At 43.5% G+C, this 14,332-nt stretch overlaps 1 protein-coding gene across 1 annotated transcript; it reads left to right on the top strand.

Annotated features, from left to right (window-relative positions):
• The first annotated feature begins 262 nt into the window (after nucleotides 1-262).
• Nucleotides 263-5,311, top strand: HTR1A (5-hydroxytryptamine receptor 1A). The gene has a single exon (XM_020881842.2). The coding sequence runs from the start codon at nucleotides 842-844 to the stop codon at nucleotides 2,108-2,110; it is 1,269 nt and encodes a 422-aa protein (XP_020737501.2). The 5' UTR covers nucleotides 263-841; the 3' UTR covers nucleotides 2,111-5,311.
• The last annotated feature ends 9,021 nt before the right edge of the window (nucleotides 5,312-14,332 follow it).

The following is a 14,332-nucleotide window of genomic DNA, read 5'->3' as shown; positions in this document are numbered from 1 at the left end:
TGTATGTGGTTAGATTTTTTTCTCGGTCTCTCTCGAGTTTGGCTGGGTAGGAGGCGGAGTTATTTTTTGTAATGTTGGTCTGATCGGCAGATCGGGTGTGTGGAAGTGAGTTCTGAGTCTCGATCGACAAAAAGGGACTTGAAGGCAAAGAGGCAGAGCTAGAGGGAGAGCAGGGCGGGGAGCCGGGGAAAGAGGCACTCAGGGTTGGGGAAGTGTTAGGAGGGGAGGGTTAGCGCAGGAGGGAGGGAGCCTGGCTGTCGGAGCAAACCGGAGAGATAAAGGAGAGTGAGGAAAGGGGACGGAGGGGATGACTAGTGGGAGAAAGAGGGAGACGGAGGAGGGTTAAGAGAAGAGCAGAGAGTAGAGGGAAGAGTAGGCGAGGAGGGGAGAGGCAAGGAAGACGAGGGTTGCAGAGTGACTGTGGAAGCCGGCGTTTCTCTATTCCAGATACTTCTAAGACTGGAGACTCTTTGCTGGTGGGAAGACTCCGAGTGGTATGGCAGCCAGTTAGGCAGCGGCAAAGTATAATGGACAGCAAGAGACAGACGTTCCAGCCACCTTTCCGCCTCCCGGAGATCCCGGAGCTGTTTCTCCAGCCAATTCATTTCCCAGCTGGAGTCTCTGAGCGCGCTGCACTACGAGAGCGCAGGGAGCGCCTGGAAGCTAGCTGCTTCTGCGAGATGCTTTCGCCCGAGCAGTAAGAAGTTCCTGCCTGAGTCCCCGCGTCCTCTCCCAGCTGAAACTCCCCAGGAAACCGGGGCGGGAGACCCCAGGGGGAGGGGCGAGGGGGAACCTGGAGCCGCTCTTTCTCCCCTCCCCCTCCCCTGCCCGGCGCGCCGGCATGGATGTGCTCAGCCCCGGACAGGGCAATAACACCACGTCGTCCCAGGGTCCCTTCGGGACACGCGGCAACGCTACTGGCATCTCCGACGTGACCTTCAGCTATCAAGTAATCACCTCTCTAGTGCTGGGCACGCTCATCTTCTGCGCGGTGCTGGGCAATGCGTGCGTAGTGGCGGCCATCGCCCTGGAGCGCTCCCTGCAGAACGTGGCGAACTATCTCATAGGCTCGCTGGCCATCACCGACCTCATGGTGTCGGTGCTGGTGCTGCCCATGGCCGCGCTGTACCAGGTGCTCAACAAGTGGACTCTGGGCCAGGTCACCTGTGACCTGTTCATCGCCCTCGACGTGCTGTGCTGCACCTCGTCCATCCTGCACCTGTGCGCTATCGCGCTGGACAGATACTGGGCCATCACCGACCCCATCGACTACGTGAACAAGAGGACGCCCCGGCGCGCAGCCGCGCTCATCTCGCTCACCTGGCTCATTGGCTTCCTCATCTCCATCCCGCCCATGCTGGGCTGGCGCACCCCGGAAGACCGCTCGGACCCGGACGCGTGCACCATCAGCAAGGACCACGGCTACACTATTTACTCCACCTTCGGCGCGTTCTACATCCCTCTGCTGCTCATGCTGGTTCTCTACGGGCGCATCTTTCGAGCCGCGCGATTCCGCATCCGCAAGACAGTCAAGAAGGTGGACAAGAAGGCAGCCAACCACCGCCTTGCGGCGTCGCCGGCCCCGCAGCCCAGAAAGAGCGTGAGTGGTGAGTCGGATAGCAGAGACTGGAGGCAGGGCACGGAGAACAAGGTAACAGGGGCTCCGTGCGCCAATGGAGCCGTGAGGCAGGGCGAAGAAGGCGCCGCCCTGGAGGTGATCGAAGTGCACCGGGTGGGCAACTCCAAAGAGCACCTTCCGCTGCCCAGCGAAGCCGGTGCTGTCCCCTACGTTCCCGCCTCCTTCGAGAAGAAAAATGAGCGCAACGCCGAGGCCAAGCGCAAGATGGCCCTGGCCCGCGAGAGGAAGACGGTGAAGACTCTGGGCATCATCATGGGCACCTTCATCCTCTGCTGGTTGCCCTTCTTCATCGTGGCCCTAGTCCTGCCCTTCTGCGAAAGCAGCTGCCACATGCCTACCCTGTTGGGGGCCATAATCAACTGGCTGGGCTATTCCAACTCTCTGCTTAATCCTGTCATTTACGCCTACTTCAACAAGGACTTCCAAAACGCGTTTAAGAAGATCATCAAGTGCAAGTTCTGCCGCCGATGATGATGGAGTAGCGGCGAGTAGGCCCACCCCATTCATTCTGCCTCCCCTAGTCCTCTGGAATCAAAACCTTTGCTACTTTCCCTCTGACATTCACAGCTGCTCGGCGCGCTGCTTCCAGACCTCATCCTCCCAAGCCTCTCCCAAGCCTCAATCCCCAGCGGGGAAGGAGGGTGCTCTGCGTAAAGAGGCTCTAGCCTCCGGGCAAGAGAGAAACTCCTCCGCTCTGTGAGAGGCGACCTTGGCTCAAACTGGCTTCAGAATCAGTTTGATTCCAGCAATTGCCTCCTGCTTCCTCTGCCTCCAAATCTTCGCAGCGGAACTTTAAGCTTCAGTCGTTAAAGGCAAAAGAAAAATCCACACGAAAAAGAACCTGTACACCCAGCCGCTGCGCCCATAAAAGGCTCCCAAGCGATCGCCTCACTGCTACAACTTGAACTTAAGGTTCAGGACTTTGCTTCATTTCCCAATAAACCCATCCAGGCCCCGTCCCGCTGTCTTCTCATCCTTCCTTTCCCATCTTCCCTTTCTGCCCTCGCCAGTCCTAATGCACTGATTTGCTAGTTGGAAAAGCTGGAAGGGTCTGCTTTTCCCGATACCTAAGGTGTCCCGGGGAGTCTGGGTCTGCTGGCGTGCGCTCCCAGAGTAACTCTCCCGAAAACAGCCCCATGCGTTGTTTTCTTGGATTCAAAACAAGTGGCTAGAAGTTGTCTGAGTGGACCAGTAAGTACAAGGCTGGGCCAGAGGGAGAGCGGAACGAATTTATCCTTGCCTGCCTTGGTGTCAGCACTCACCAAAGAAACTGCCATTCACTGGGAAGGGGGAGCGCACTAGTTCGTGCAGGTCGCCCCGAGTCTGTACGAGCTGGTATCGCCGCTTACCTACTGTGGGTGGCGCCCGCCGGCCACGTTGCGTGCGCCCAGCGGGGACGCCGAGTGCGGAGGATCAGCTCACCTTCGCGGCTGTCTGAGGTCTGGTTTGTGCTGGGCGGGAGCACTGAAAACTAACCCCAACTGGAGCCATCCCGCCTACGCCCCAGGACTTACTAAGCGAGGGTGTGTGGACTTGGTCGCTCAGTCCGGTTTTTCTGACCTCATGGACTGTAGCCCGCCAGGCTCCTCTATCCGTGGGATTTTCCGGGCAAGAATACTGGAGTGGGTTGCCATTCCCTTCTCCAGGGCATCTTCCCGACGCAGGGATCAAACCCAGGTCTCCTACACTGGAGGCGGATTCTTAAACGTCTGAGTCCCCGGGGACGCTCAACAGTTGAAGTTAATGGAAGCCACAGCTTCCAGAGCAGCTCTAGGGACTGGAAAAAGTAGCAAGCCCAAGGGTGCCATTGTCCGGGTGGGCCCGAGCTCTGGCTGGCCCCTCCTCTTGGAACCTCAAAGAAGTTTATCCAATGGAAGCAGATTTTTTTCCTCCTAATTCACTCCCTCTTCCTTTTCCAAATGGAAAATAGATCTATTTCGCACCATGACACTGAACAAGATTTGTTCTGCAGAATGTCCAGGACACTTGGTTACCAAGATTGTTTCCAAAAGGGAAATCAGGGCTTTCAGTAGAATGGGCCCCCACAGGCTTAGCACTATCTGTGACCTCAGAGGTGCTTATGTTAAATAGAGGCCCTAGGGCGGCAGAGGGTGAGTTGGTTAGATAGCATCCCTGACTCAATGGGCGGAAGTCTGAGAAAACTCTGGGAGATGGTGAAGGACAGGGAAGCCTGGCCTGCTGCAGTGCATGGGGTCGCAAAGAGTAGGACACGACTTGGCGACTGAACAACAATAAAGGACTCACTAGGGGTGCTTTCTCTGTGGAGTCCAGGGGACTCCTGTACACAGCTCCTTGCCCTGACTGTCCTGTGACACAGGTTTGCCCAGAAACCAGCCTCGTCATTTTAATGTATGGAGCACTCCAAGCTTTCTTCTTAAAAAGTCCTTTTTTCAGCCTTGCCACTCCTGCTGAAAAACCGGTTATCTTTACTGCCCCCAAAAGGGAAGTTTTTCAGCTCCATTTGAATGTAAGTTTCCATCCTTGTGACCAGGATCAAGAAGTTTGTTATAATTAGAGTTAGCCTCTAATTTTCTGATGAATGACGGGTTTCTTTTCCATTAAGTGCACAAAGTTAATGATTCTTACTCCCTCCTCCCTTCATGCTTACCTTTGGAATGATTCCTTGGGCTGTTTTGAGAATTGTTGTAAAAAAAGTTGCAAATGAAAAAAGTTCACTTGTGTTAAAATGAAGAAAGTGAAAAGACAGCTCTATCACTTGTAGCTCATTTATTGTTCGTCAAACTGAACAAAACCTCCCTTTGGTAACTTTTTCTCAGACCGAAACCAAGAGTAAGCATCACATCCCCTTAAAAACCTATCCGCGCTCTGGGAACTCAGTGGATGATTTTTCTATGCATAAGTAATGTTTTTCTTTTTTTAAGGTGTTTTTTTTTTTATGTGGCCCATTTTTTGTCTTTATTGACTTTGTTACAGTATTGCTGCTGTTTTATGTTTTGTTTTGGGGGGGCTAGAGGCATGTGGGATTCTTAGCTTTACCACCAGAGATCAAACACACACCCCCAGCATTGGAAGGGGAAGTCCTAACCACTAAACCTGCCAGGCAAGCTTGGCATAAATAATGCTTAAAAGGGGCTATGGCGGATAAAATGAGAGAGATTTCTCCAGTCCATCACTTATTTATTTGAAAATTGAAATTTTTTTTTTACCTCACAATAGTTTAAGTAGAGCTATATGAAAAATCAAACTTTGCTGTATGTCTTCTTATATTTTAAGGGCAAATTCTCTAGATAAAATAATTCAAGTCCTATATTGCTCATCTAAATTTTACCTTGATCAGCATTTGAAGTCTTGAGAGTTCTGTTTATTTGTGTCTTTTGCAGAACTATGTCAATGGCTTTGAGACCTTTGCTCTTCCTGCCTTGAAGGATTTACACACAATTGGGGAAGAAGCATCTAATTAGAGTGTAATTGCCAAAACAATAGAGAGATTTGAGGAATAAGTGCAAAAGAGCTGCATAGCACTTAAGAGCCCTTGATGCTTTTTTTTTCTCTTAAATTATTGTATTAAGGTAAAGTATATATGCATCAAAATTGGCCTTCTCTCTTCCCTGTGACAATAAAGGACTTTAATAATGGTAATGCTACAATAAACTGATATCAGTAACATATACATCTTTACTTTAATCATAATCACTGTCTGCTTGTATTTATTTGTATAATTTTAAAGTTGAAGTTAAAAAAAAATATTATCAGGAGAAGATCCTGCTATACACATCAGGGATCTGACACCTAGAGAAATAAATTTCATTTTAGCACAGAAACTCATGCTAGATGAGTGATTTCTTTTTTAAAAATTCCTGTCTCTGGAAAGAGAAGGTGACATTTCATCTTTTAACCTTGAAACCATGCATTTTCCCTGACTGACATCTACAGTGAAGATTTAGACGTCTGTCTAATTAATATGGACAGGGTGGGGGACTTGTAGAAGAGAAATGCAGATTCTAAAAAAGCGCCAGGGGCCTGTGTTGCCTTTTTAGTGCAGTTGACGGTGATGAGCCCCCTTCCCTGTCTTCCCCACAATGTCCAGCTGGAAGAAAATATCCTCCCTGGTTTCAAATGAAGCAGCACATTGTTTTGAGGTTCGTCACTTAATTGAAAGTGAAGAGGCATTTCCCTTTCTGGCTGGGTCTCACTTGATAGTGGGGTTTTTTATGGAAGATCTATTACTACATTAAGATTGATTCAAATGCTCTCTTTTCCCTGTGGAATCATCAGTGAGGCCTCTTGTTTCCCATGTTATATTTGTTAATTTCACTGTTTTCTGGTGTCAGAATGATGGTTGGTTGTAGGGTAAAGTTAAACCCAAGTAAGCCTCAAGGGGAAAACAAAGAGAAGAGGACACTGTGAAGCCTAATTTAGGCAATGTACATACATACATATTCTCCTGATAATGAAAAGTCAAGATAGGAATCGAGATAACAAGAACTGTATGGAGTTTTTCATTTGAAAAGTATTACATAAACACATCCCTGACCTTGAGTATAATGATGCATTTGGTACATTTGTCTTCTAGATTGTGGATATCACCCTTCTTGGCCTTTGCTTTATGCTCTGGCATCTTTTCCTCCAAGGAGACAGTGGCTTTCTGTTTTCTACAGGGCTTCCTGAACCTGTATCAACACTCCAATTAAGAAAGAGTGTTGTTATCAGTCACTTTCAGTGCGACTAACAAGCCCCGATAAACAATTAGCAGCTGTCACGTGTCAGGCTCTTTTGGATAATGTTGAAATATGGGATTATAATATAAACTGCTATAGACACCCTGAAGGCATTTTCAACCTACTTGGGTATTCAAGAATATACTACTAGGGCTAATCAGTAAACACTCAGCAGAATATAGGTATCATCTAAATACAGGAGTGGTTGTAAGAATTTGGAGGACAGTGATCGTTGTGGGCTGGGGGATGGTAGGGAAGATTGGGTAAAGAAAACTGTGTAGGACATCCAGGATTGAGCTCTGAGCACATGAGGAGTTATAGAAAAAGGCAGATATTCTTCATGAGGTGACAAAGATAGCCCAATTCCCTCTATCAAGTGAGGGCCTGGAATGAAATTTTTATCTGGATTCCTTACATGCATCAGTCTGGATTGATTATGAAGATAGCGATTCTAAAGAAAGATGCAGACTCAAAACTTCCCATGCATTTTAACAACATGAAGAGTCTGGGAAGAGAGAGAAGATGAATCTAAAACCAAAGGAATGGGGATTAGGGTAGCTAGATAAGAGGAAGAACGTTCTGAGCAGAGTAAGAGGCAGAGCCTATGAATAAGAAGAAACTCATCAAACCATTAAAGAGTGACAACAGGGTGACCAGGGGTAGGTACAAGATAATGACTCATATTTATGTAATGTTTGTGATTTTGCTCAGTGGTTTTCATTTATAAGGTGGAAGTGTTGGTCACTTAGTCATGTCCAACCCTGCAGCCCTATGGACGATAGCCCACCAGGTTCCTCTGTGCATGGAATTCTTCAGGCAATAATACTTCAGTGGGTAGTTATTCCCTTCTCCAGCGGTATTCCCGACCCAGGGATCAAACCCGGGTCTCCTGATAGCAGGCAGATTCTTTACTGTCTTTACTGCACAAGGGAAGCCCCTCGAATTTTGCAGTGGGTAGCCATGGTGGTTCGGATGGTAAAAAGTCTGCTGCAGTGTAGGAGACCCAGGTTTGATCCCTCGCTGGGAAGATCCCCTGGAGAAGGGGATGGCGACCCACTCTAGTGTTTTTACCTGGAGAATTCCATAGATAGAGGATCCATGGGATCATAAAGAGTTGGACACGGTTGAGCAAATTTCACACATAAGAAACATATAAATTTGAGATAGCAGATCCTTCTGGAAATACTAATTAGACCATTTTAGCCAAAGCAGAGGAGTCACACACTAATGGGTCCATACATTAATGCTAGGGATCATATATGGAATCATCATAATAACAGGCTGAAAACTAGACCTATGGTTTTCATTCATGGGGACCACTATTAATGAAAGCAGATATGTACTGTTTGGAGGTAATTTCAATGATGCAGCTTTGAAACAATAAATTCCTGAATGTGGGATGCTGGTAAGACTGAAAAATACATCAGAGAAAGAACTGGCAAGACTTGGTGCCTGGATGTGAAGAAAAAGGGAGCTGAAGATGCTGATGAGGTTTTTTTGCTTGTTTGTTTTATAGATTCATCTAATCTTTTGTCAATTAATTAGCTTATTTATTTTTGGCTGTGCTGAGCTTGCATTGCTGCATGAGGGCTTTCTCTAGATGCGATGAGCATGGGCTGCTCTTCCTTGTGATGAGTGGGCTTCTCATTGTGGCGGCTTCTCAGAGCACAGGCTCTAGGAGCACAGGCTCAGTAGTCGTGGCACATGGGCTTAGTTGCTCTGAGGCGTGTTGGATCCTCCCGGACCAGGGATCCAGTCCATGGGCCCTGCACAGGCAGGTGGCTTCTTACCCACTCCACCATCAGGGAAGTCTGCTGATGAGGTTTGGAGCCAAGGAGATTTGAGCAAATATCAGAAGAGGGAAAGTCAGAAATTGCTTCTTCTATGGGTCTTTGTTTTTTCAGCTTTATCTATAAATGTGAAAAAGCTTTGTTCTCTACTAAAAAGAATTCCCAGCCCAGATGGCAGGGAACTGCTGATAATGGTAGTGATACACGGTATGGCATTTGAACAATCTGTCGTTTGGGTGATTATGTGAAGAATGCCATCTCCTAGATCAATGGTTGCACTGATTATTGATGCATTTTTAAAAAGTAGAATATGTTCATGATTTTTTGGAGAGAGCACAATTCCAGGAAACTACAGCAGCCTTTCAAGAAGAGTGCCCCAAACTCAGATAGATGTTAGGCAGGGGTATTTGAAACCCAGAAGACTGGGTATGTACAGTTGACCAAGAGAAGAACAGAGCAATCCAGTTTGCTCTTCAAGTCCACTTATTAAGAATCAAAACAGACCTATTTTATCCTTAAACTAGATCTTTCTAGAAAATCTAGATCCACGAGACTGAAGTATCCAGTGAATTTTGTTTTCCAAATAAATCACTTTGCAATGGCAAGGTTGGGGAAATGAGTTGGATCCACAGGCAATTCCAAATCTAATCCTATCTCAGATATTTCCAAGCTCCCTGTCTGTAATCCTGAACAATTGCTCAGACTTCCACAAAGTTCACCAGGCCAAAATTTCAAAGAGCTGTCTTGCATTGGCAAGTGGTCATTTTGTGTCTCATATGGTTTCATCTCTAAAGAAAGAAAAGGAAGTCGGTTGACTGGGAGAAGGAGAGAGGGGGGAAGAAAAGAGGAGACAACAGGACTCACCTGTCTTGTTACTTGGCTGGCTGTGGAGATTGATGAGGAAGTGTTTTGAAACTTCTCCAAAGTCCTTGCAGGAGAAGCATTCTATGAAATATAGGGTGCTTCATGGTTCCTGGAAGCAATTAGTCTGTCTTTGCAAGAATTAAAAAGAGAGAAAGCAAACTTTGAAAGCTAGTTTTAATTTTAAAAGAACAATATTAATAGAAACAGGAGTCTAATTATAAATATTCACAATGTAGGGTTTGAAAGTGTATACTGTGTTATATAGATACATCATTTTTAATAATGACTAAACATGCTGTATGCATATCACAATGCAGTTGTGTAATGATGATCTACTTATGAACATGCACAGACCCTTCAAGGTTTAGGAGGGATTGACTATGCGTTAGGGTGTTAGAGAGCCCCTAATGCACTTCAGTTCCTATAAAGAATCTGGGTGGGTATCCACAATCCTAGAAATAACCTTTAAAACCATAATGACATTGACATCAGTGTTAATAGTTTATGTTTGGTTAAAACATCCTGTTATAGATTAAAGATGTTCTTTTCTTTCAGGCAGCTTTTTCTTCCATTGTGCTTTCCCCATTAGTCTCTCAAAACTTGCACTGCCTGTCCTACATCTCAAGTCTCCTACAGGCCATTTTTATTCCCCATTCTCTTAATTTTGGATCATACCAAAGGTAGTGGAGGAGCAGACCAATCCAGAAGAAAAAGAAAATTGACTAAGTTGACTAGCAATGATGGTTAACAATGACAACTTTCTTTTTTAATCATTTGGACAGCTGAGAGAGGGGAATAAAGAAATTAGAATAAAGAATGGAATAAAGAAATAAAGAAATTCTGTATTCTTTACTAGAGACACTGCTAATCATAATGACATTATGCAAAAAATAAAAATACTATAGAATATCTTGTGGTATGATATATTTCCATGATTATAACACATAAACTTTATCTCCAGGGAAATGAAACCATCTGATCCTAGGTATACCACATTTTTCTAATAGCAGTTTTTTTTTTTTTAAAGCCCATGTGCTTATACATGTAGGTAGATGAAAATAAAATGCAAGCAGTCAAGAACCTTTTCTGTATTAATACATGAGATTTTTCAAGAGTTCTTTAGTATTCTTAGGTGGCTATTGCAGGTGGAATGGCTTAGACTAGCATTATGGAGGAAAGACTGATAAGGGAGTGATTAATAATAGAGGTCTGCAAAGAAAGGGCTGAGAGGTCTTAGAGATGGATTGGATCTGAAACAGGTTGCTAAAAAAAAAACCACATTTAGAGATTTTAGAGAGTGAAATAGACTAGAAATTGGGAAATAACAAGGAGAAGGTACTACTCTGGGAAAGAAGAAATAGAAGGTCTTCGATAAATTTACAGAATTCAATTTGAATAACAGGAAAAATTAGAAACCAGCTAAACTGATAAGAGATAAGGGGACACAGACAGGCCCTGAGGTCATTGCATGTGGAACACTACCAGGAGAGGTTATGTTGTTATAAGAACTAAAGGGAAGGATTACATGAAATAAACATTTATTTTTTTCTTTTAGATCAAAGGAAACCATTGCATGTCAATAGTGACTAAGGAAATGGAAATAACAGAGAGGGAAGATTGAAGGCAGGAAGAAAATATTCTGGCGAAAGAAGGAATAATTGAAGGGGTGAAGCCTTGACGAAGGCAGGAGGTTGAAGGGTTAAATTTTAAGGTGGAGATACTCTGTGATCTAGGAGGTGCCGGGAGAATGTGTGAAAAAGTAGAGATATAATCCAGCTTTGGGGAGGAAGGAAGACACTGAATGGTTTCACTCCAGAGTCACACATTTAGATGGATGCCCACTTGCGAACAATCAAATTGGAAGCACATCTGTTATCTGGGAGCCAGATAGAAGGCCAGATAAAGCTGAGTGGAGTTGGAGGCTGCAGCAGTGCTTGGTGAACATCGCTTCTGAGTTTGTGCTGACCTTTAAGCTACAGCACGTGAGAGCATTTTTTCTGCTCCTCCTAGCCTCTCTCTTTCTTTTTCTTGCTTCACCACTACATTTGGCATGATCCAAAATTGAGGAATTGAGGAGTCTATGCATTGGAATACTTTCTCAGGCTGGAAGTGGTATCTGATCATATTTGAACATTCAGTTGGTATGAATTTCTAATGTGCTCTTACCTTGATAGTTTTGTGTGTAAATTTTCTTATTACTTGGTTTACCATACCTCTTACCCTTAAGTCATAGTTTGATAATGTCTAGTGTGGTAATAATGGGTTTGACAGCATCATTACTGATTTTTTATAAATGTTTATATATATACATATATATGGGCTTCCCTCATAGCTCAGTTGGTAAAGAATCCACCTGCAATGCAGTTGGGAAGATCCACTGGAAAAGGGATGGGATACGCACTCCAGTATTCTTGGGCTTCCCTTGTGGCTCAGCTGGTAAAGAATTCTCTTACAATGCAGGAGACCTGGGTTTGATCCCTGGGTCAGGAAGATCCGCTGGAGAAGGGAAAGGCTACCCACTCCAATATTCTGGCCTGGAGAATTCCATGGACTGTATAGTCCATGGGGTCGCAGAGTCGGACATGGCTGAGCAAACTTCACTTTCAGTTTCATATATATATATATATATATATTTCATATAAAATATATTTATATAAATTTATACAAAACATATTCATATATATAAATATAAAATAAAACTTGGGCTTCCCCAGTGGCTTAGCAGTAAAGAATCTGCCTGCAACGCAGGAGACGCAGGAGACATTGGTTGGATCCCTGGGTCAGGAAGATCCCCAGAAAGAGGGCATGGAAACCCACTCCAGTACTCTTGCCTGGAGAATCCCAGACAGAGGATCCTGGCAGGCTACTGTCCATAGGGCACAAAGAGTCAGACATGACTGAAGTGACTGAGCACACATGCTTGCATATATATAGTTTATTATAATATAAAAGGTACCAAGGTGGAGCAGCTCTGATCTAGGTGGATGGGTATATGATCTCATGTTTTAGAAAATAAATATTGGTAGTACTTTGATGGCTACCAAAAAGGTAGTGCATGCATTGAGGAAGAGTCTGAGAATAAAAATGCCATAGACTCCACCTTACTTTGGTAATTCTTGTTAGCTGATTGAGAAGCTTTTACCATTAGAATGTTTTATAAGTCTTATATCATCCCTGGGATATATAAGTGGAAGAGTTTCCAAATAAATCTGCCTTTCTACAGATTCAAAACAGATACAGAGAATTTAAGTGATTATCCTAGTTTACATGGCTGATTAAAGATTCTAGTTCTCTGTCCACAGAGCATTGAAGCCCCCAAGAAAGAAGCAGGTCTACCAATCTAATGATGGAGAGGGATTAAGAGGCAGACCTTTTATGTCCTTAGAAAGAAAACAGGCCAGTAGTACTAGTGTGCAGAAAAAGCCAGCTCCGTCTTCTCTCACCTTCTCCTGTCTCCTCAGTTAAATGAAAAATCCAAGGAGAATAAGGTCACCATCTATTTAATAGTTAACATTGAATTATCTCAGATCATAATTTGAATTAAAACATACCTCTTTATTGATGTAGAATTAAATTCACTTGTGGTAACTTGAAGTTTACATTTAGCATTAGTCATGGCATTCAAGGAAAGTTAACCCCAAATTAATTCTATAAATTCTGCTAATGTAGCCATGCTAAAAAAATGGGACAGCTCAAGTAATACAGCCTTTCCATGTTTTTCCTCTTCAGGTGCTAAGTTATCACTCCTCTTTCCGCTATTGAATAACAAATGCATTTATCACAGAGTGCCATCAGCCAGAGTACAGATTTAAGTGAGAAATGGAAAAAGCATTGATGCCTATTAACTGTGATGTTAACCTTGGATAATGGTGTCAATGATTTTCAGAATATTTAACCTACAGGAGGAATCCACTGTCATTTTCATCTCGAAGTTACTTCTACTGTCTTATTTTGGCCAGGAGCTAGATCTTCATGCTTTAACTAGGAAACCATTAACATTATGACATAGCACGTTGTTTGTATAGTTGAGGTAATTAATTTTAATTCAAGTAGAGCTGTGGTGTAAACTTTGTAGAAATATTGATTATTCAGAATAAATTATATTTAAATATGTTTCAACACCTTGTGCAAACCTTTGAAAATGAAGGCACAGAGAAAAGTTACAAAGCCATTTATATTATTAACTATTTGTCAATCAGAAGTTTCCTGAAATTTAGGGTCTACAAACTGGAGTAAGGATTTGTTTTGAATATTTTTACAGAGCTTCTGCCAGGTTTCCAATACTGTGGATACTCTCAAGAGGCACATAGTTTTCATACACATTTCCTGCAATTAAACACTTATTATCTAGGCTGTAGATTGTGGTAAATTCTGGAGTACCCATGAGGAGAAAGGGTAGCCTAGCCGCAGAGAGGAGTGGCTCACAACAGTGAAGGCTGCCAATATCCCAGCATAAAGGAGAAATTGCTAGGAATTTGCCACTTAGTGAAATGTAGGAGGACAAGGAAAATCAGGGGATGAAGTGATCCCACAGCAGTATTGCCAGATATTTATGTAGTTGGATGGTGAGGAAATGAGTTGTGATCAAAACTCCCCATACCTTTTACTGAAGTAGCATGTTGCAGTGGGCAGAGTTGTATGTAAATGCTTATACTCTAATGGTTGTTCTTAATTCTGGCTAGTTTGAATTATTGGGGAACTTTTAAATATATGAATGACTTACTGCCACCTGGAGATTCTGATTCATTGAGTCTGGAGTTAGGCCTAAGAAATCACTATTAACCAAAAAAACCCTCCTTGGATGATTTTAAAATACAGAAAATGGATATAAAGAGGTTAGAAAATATTTAAGGGAATATTAGAAAACTCTTCATATATAAAGATGTGGTGTGTGCTTCATGCTGATATTAACTTTATGAGTCTGAAACTTTATAACAGAGAAATATGACATTTGGGGCTGTCTTTTACCTTTGAGAAAAAATGAGAAAAGGCCAATAAAACTTCGCTCTTGGTCTCCTGCTTATGACAGGATGCCTCCTGGGAACCAACAATATAGCAAACAATTTAGAACTCAGCATAAATAGAAACTAACTATAAATGGACTTTTAAAAAGAGATTAATATTTAGGACATCTACATTATACTAATGCATCAATTTTAGATCTTGTGAAGTTAAAAATGACTGCCAGAGCTGAAAAGGTTAATGACATCTTCTGTTAACCAGAATGAGGCCTTGTCATTGATAGAACATTTAATGCCCAGTGTCGTGAAGGAGATGTATGTGTACCTTTTGCAAAATGACCTTTATAGACAAATCTTTAATGTTGTAAATTTGAGTTT

The sequence above is a fragment of the Odocoileus virginianus genome, chromosome 14, assembly GCF_023699985.2.
Source record: "Odocoileus virginianus isolate 20LAN1187 ecotype Illinois chromosome 14, Ovbor_1.2, whole genome shotgun sequence".
In the NCBI taxonomy this organism is placed as follows: domain Eukaryota; kingdom Metazoa; phylum Chordata; class Mammalia; order Artiodactyla; family Cervidae; genus Odocoileus; species Odocoileus virginianus.
Note: the sequence above shows the minus strand (reverse complement) of the source record. Positions and strands in the feature narration are given on the sequence as shown.

What these genes read in the sequence shown, in the direction of transcription:
- HTR1A (XM_020881842.2), top strand. Translation starts at nt 842, where the DNA reads ATGGATGTGCTCAGCCCCGGACAGGGCAATAACACCACGTCGTCCCAG.